At 17.0% G+C, this 1,296-nt stretch overlaps 2 protein-coding genes across 2 annotated transcripts in view; both read right to left on the bottom strand. All coding sequences in view use genetic code 6, as the record gives it.

Annotated features, from left to right (window-relative positions):
- The window catches only part of TTHERM_01381980 (hypothetical protein), a gene marked incomplete at both ends in the record, with an annotated part of 275 nt that extends 123 nt beyond the window's left edge, over window positions 1-152 (bottom strand). Inside the window, 2 exons of the mRNA XM_001025917.3 lie at window positions 1-62; window positions 134-152. The exon at window positions 1-62 is cut by the window's left edge and continues 123 nt beyond it. Of these exons, the coding sequence (XP_001025917.3) occupies window positions 1-62; window positions 134-152 (81 nt within the window). The remainder of the gene's footprint in view (window positions 63-133) is intronic.
- A 605-nt stretch (window positions 153-757) lies between these two features.
- TTHERM_001381979 (hypothetical protein) lies at window positions 758-1,171 on the bottom strand (the record flags this gene model as incomplete). Its single annotated transcript, XM_012800539.1, has 2 exons — window positions 758-924; window positions 1,105-1,171. Coding segments are annotated over 2 exons (234 nt in total), but the record flags the coding sequence as incomplete, so codon positions are not given.
- Window positions 1,172-1,296: the final 125 nt, after the last annotated feature.

The raw sequence follows: 1,296 nt of genomic DNA, 5'->3' as shown, positions 1-1,296 counted from the left end.
TAATTTATTATTTTGTCCCTCTATTTTGCTAAGACTATGAAATGTTATTAAAAAATTACTGTCTATTATTTATTTATTTTTAATAAAACCAAATATAATATCAAGCTAAGAGGATAACTAGATTGATCTTTACTTCTCCCTATTTAAGTCATTTTATTTGAATATTTCAAAATGCTAAAATTAAAATTTACAAGCTTATTTTAAAATTGAAGATATTTTAGAATATTCTGATAAAATATTATTAAATCATTATACAGTCTATAATAGAAATAAAATAATTTAGTATTTCTTTTAGAGTGGCATTTAACATAAAAGCTTTACGGGCTATTTAGAATATTCGTTTCTTTCTTATTTAAAGTCATTCAAAAATTTTACTCACTATTAATTAACAAGTAAATAAATAAATAAATATGAATAGAAAATAATAAAAACTTTACTAGCTATTTGGTTGAAGTAATTAATTAATGAATGAATATATGTCTATAAGAAAGTTAGTATTAATAAATATTACAATCTGTTTCAAAAGTAAAATGAATTGACTATTGATTATTAGATAAATAAATCTGAAAGCAATACATGATTCTATTAATTAACAGCGTATTTAAAATTAAAAATCTGATGTGATTTTAAAATTATTATTACATCCTATTTTATTTATTTATTTAATATAAGATTTTTTTTCTAATATAATTAAATTAATTAATAAATTATTTACTTTCTAATTAATGTTTTAATCAATTTTTTATAGCCAAATTATTCATTCTTTGTCTTAATATTTTACCCATTTTTTCTATTTAAATTTAAATTTTAATTTATCTTTAAGTAATCTTTAAATGTACTTTAAAATCTTACCCTCTATTTTAATTATCAAATTTAATTATTAAATTTCTGAATGAATGAATGAATGTTCAATTTGATTACTGCCTATATAAAATGTTTAGATTATTTTTATTTCTCCAAAATTTAATTAAAATTATTTACAACCAATCTTCCCTTTTTTAAAATAATTTATTTTGCTTGTTTCAAAAAATATTCAAAATCTACTTTCTATTTTAATTATGAATCCAATTCATCTTATTTATTTTAATTAGTTCTAATATTTACTTGCTTTTTTAAATTTAAATTATTTTCTGATTATTTTTAAATAGAGATAATATTTATTTTTTTACATCCTATTTAAAATCATTATTTTCTATTTATTCGCTGTTTTAAAATCAAAAGATTACTATCTATTTTTTAAATTTTAAGGATATAGTAATTTAAATTTCAAAAATATTTTAAGCTAAATTCATACCC

Source organism: Tetrahymena thermophila (genome assembly GCF_000189635.1).
Source record: "Tetrahymena thermophila SB210 genomic scaffold scf_8254099, whole genome shotgun sequence".
Lineage (NCBI taxonomy): Eukaryota > Ciliophora > Oligohymenophorea > Hymenostomatida > Tetrahymenidae > Tetrahymena > Tetrahymena thermophila.
The sequence above is the reverse complement of the archived record's forward strand: the minus strand, read 5'-3'. Positions and strand labels throughout refer to the sequence as shown.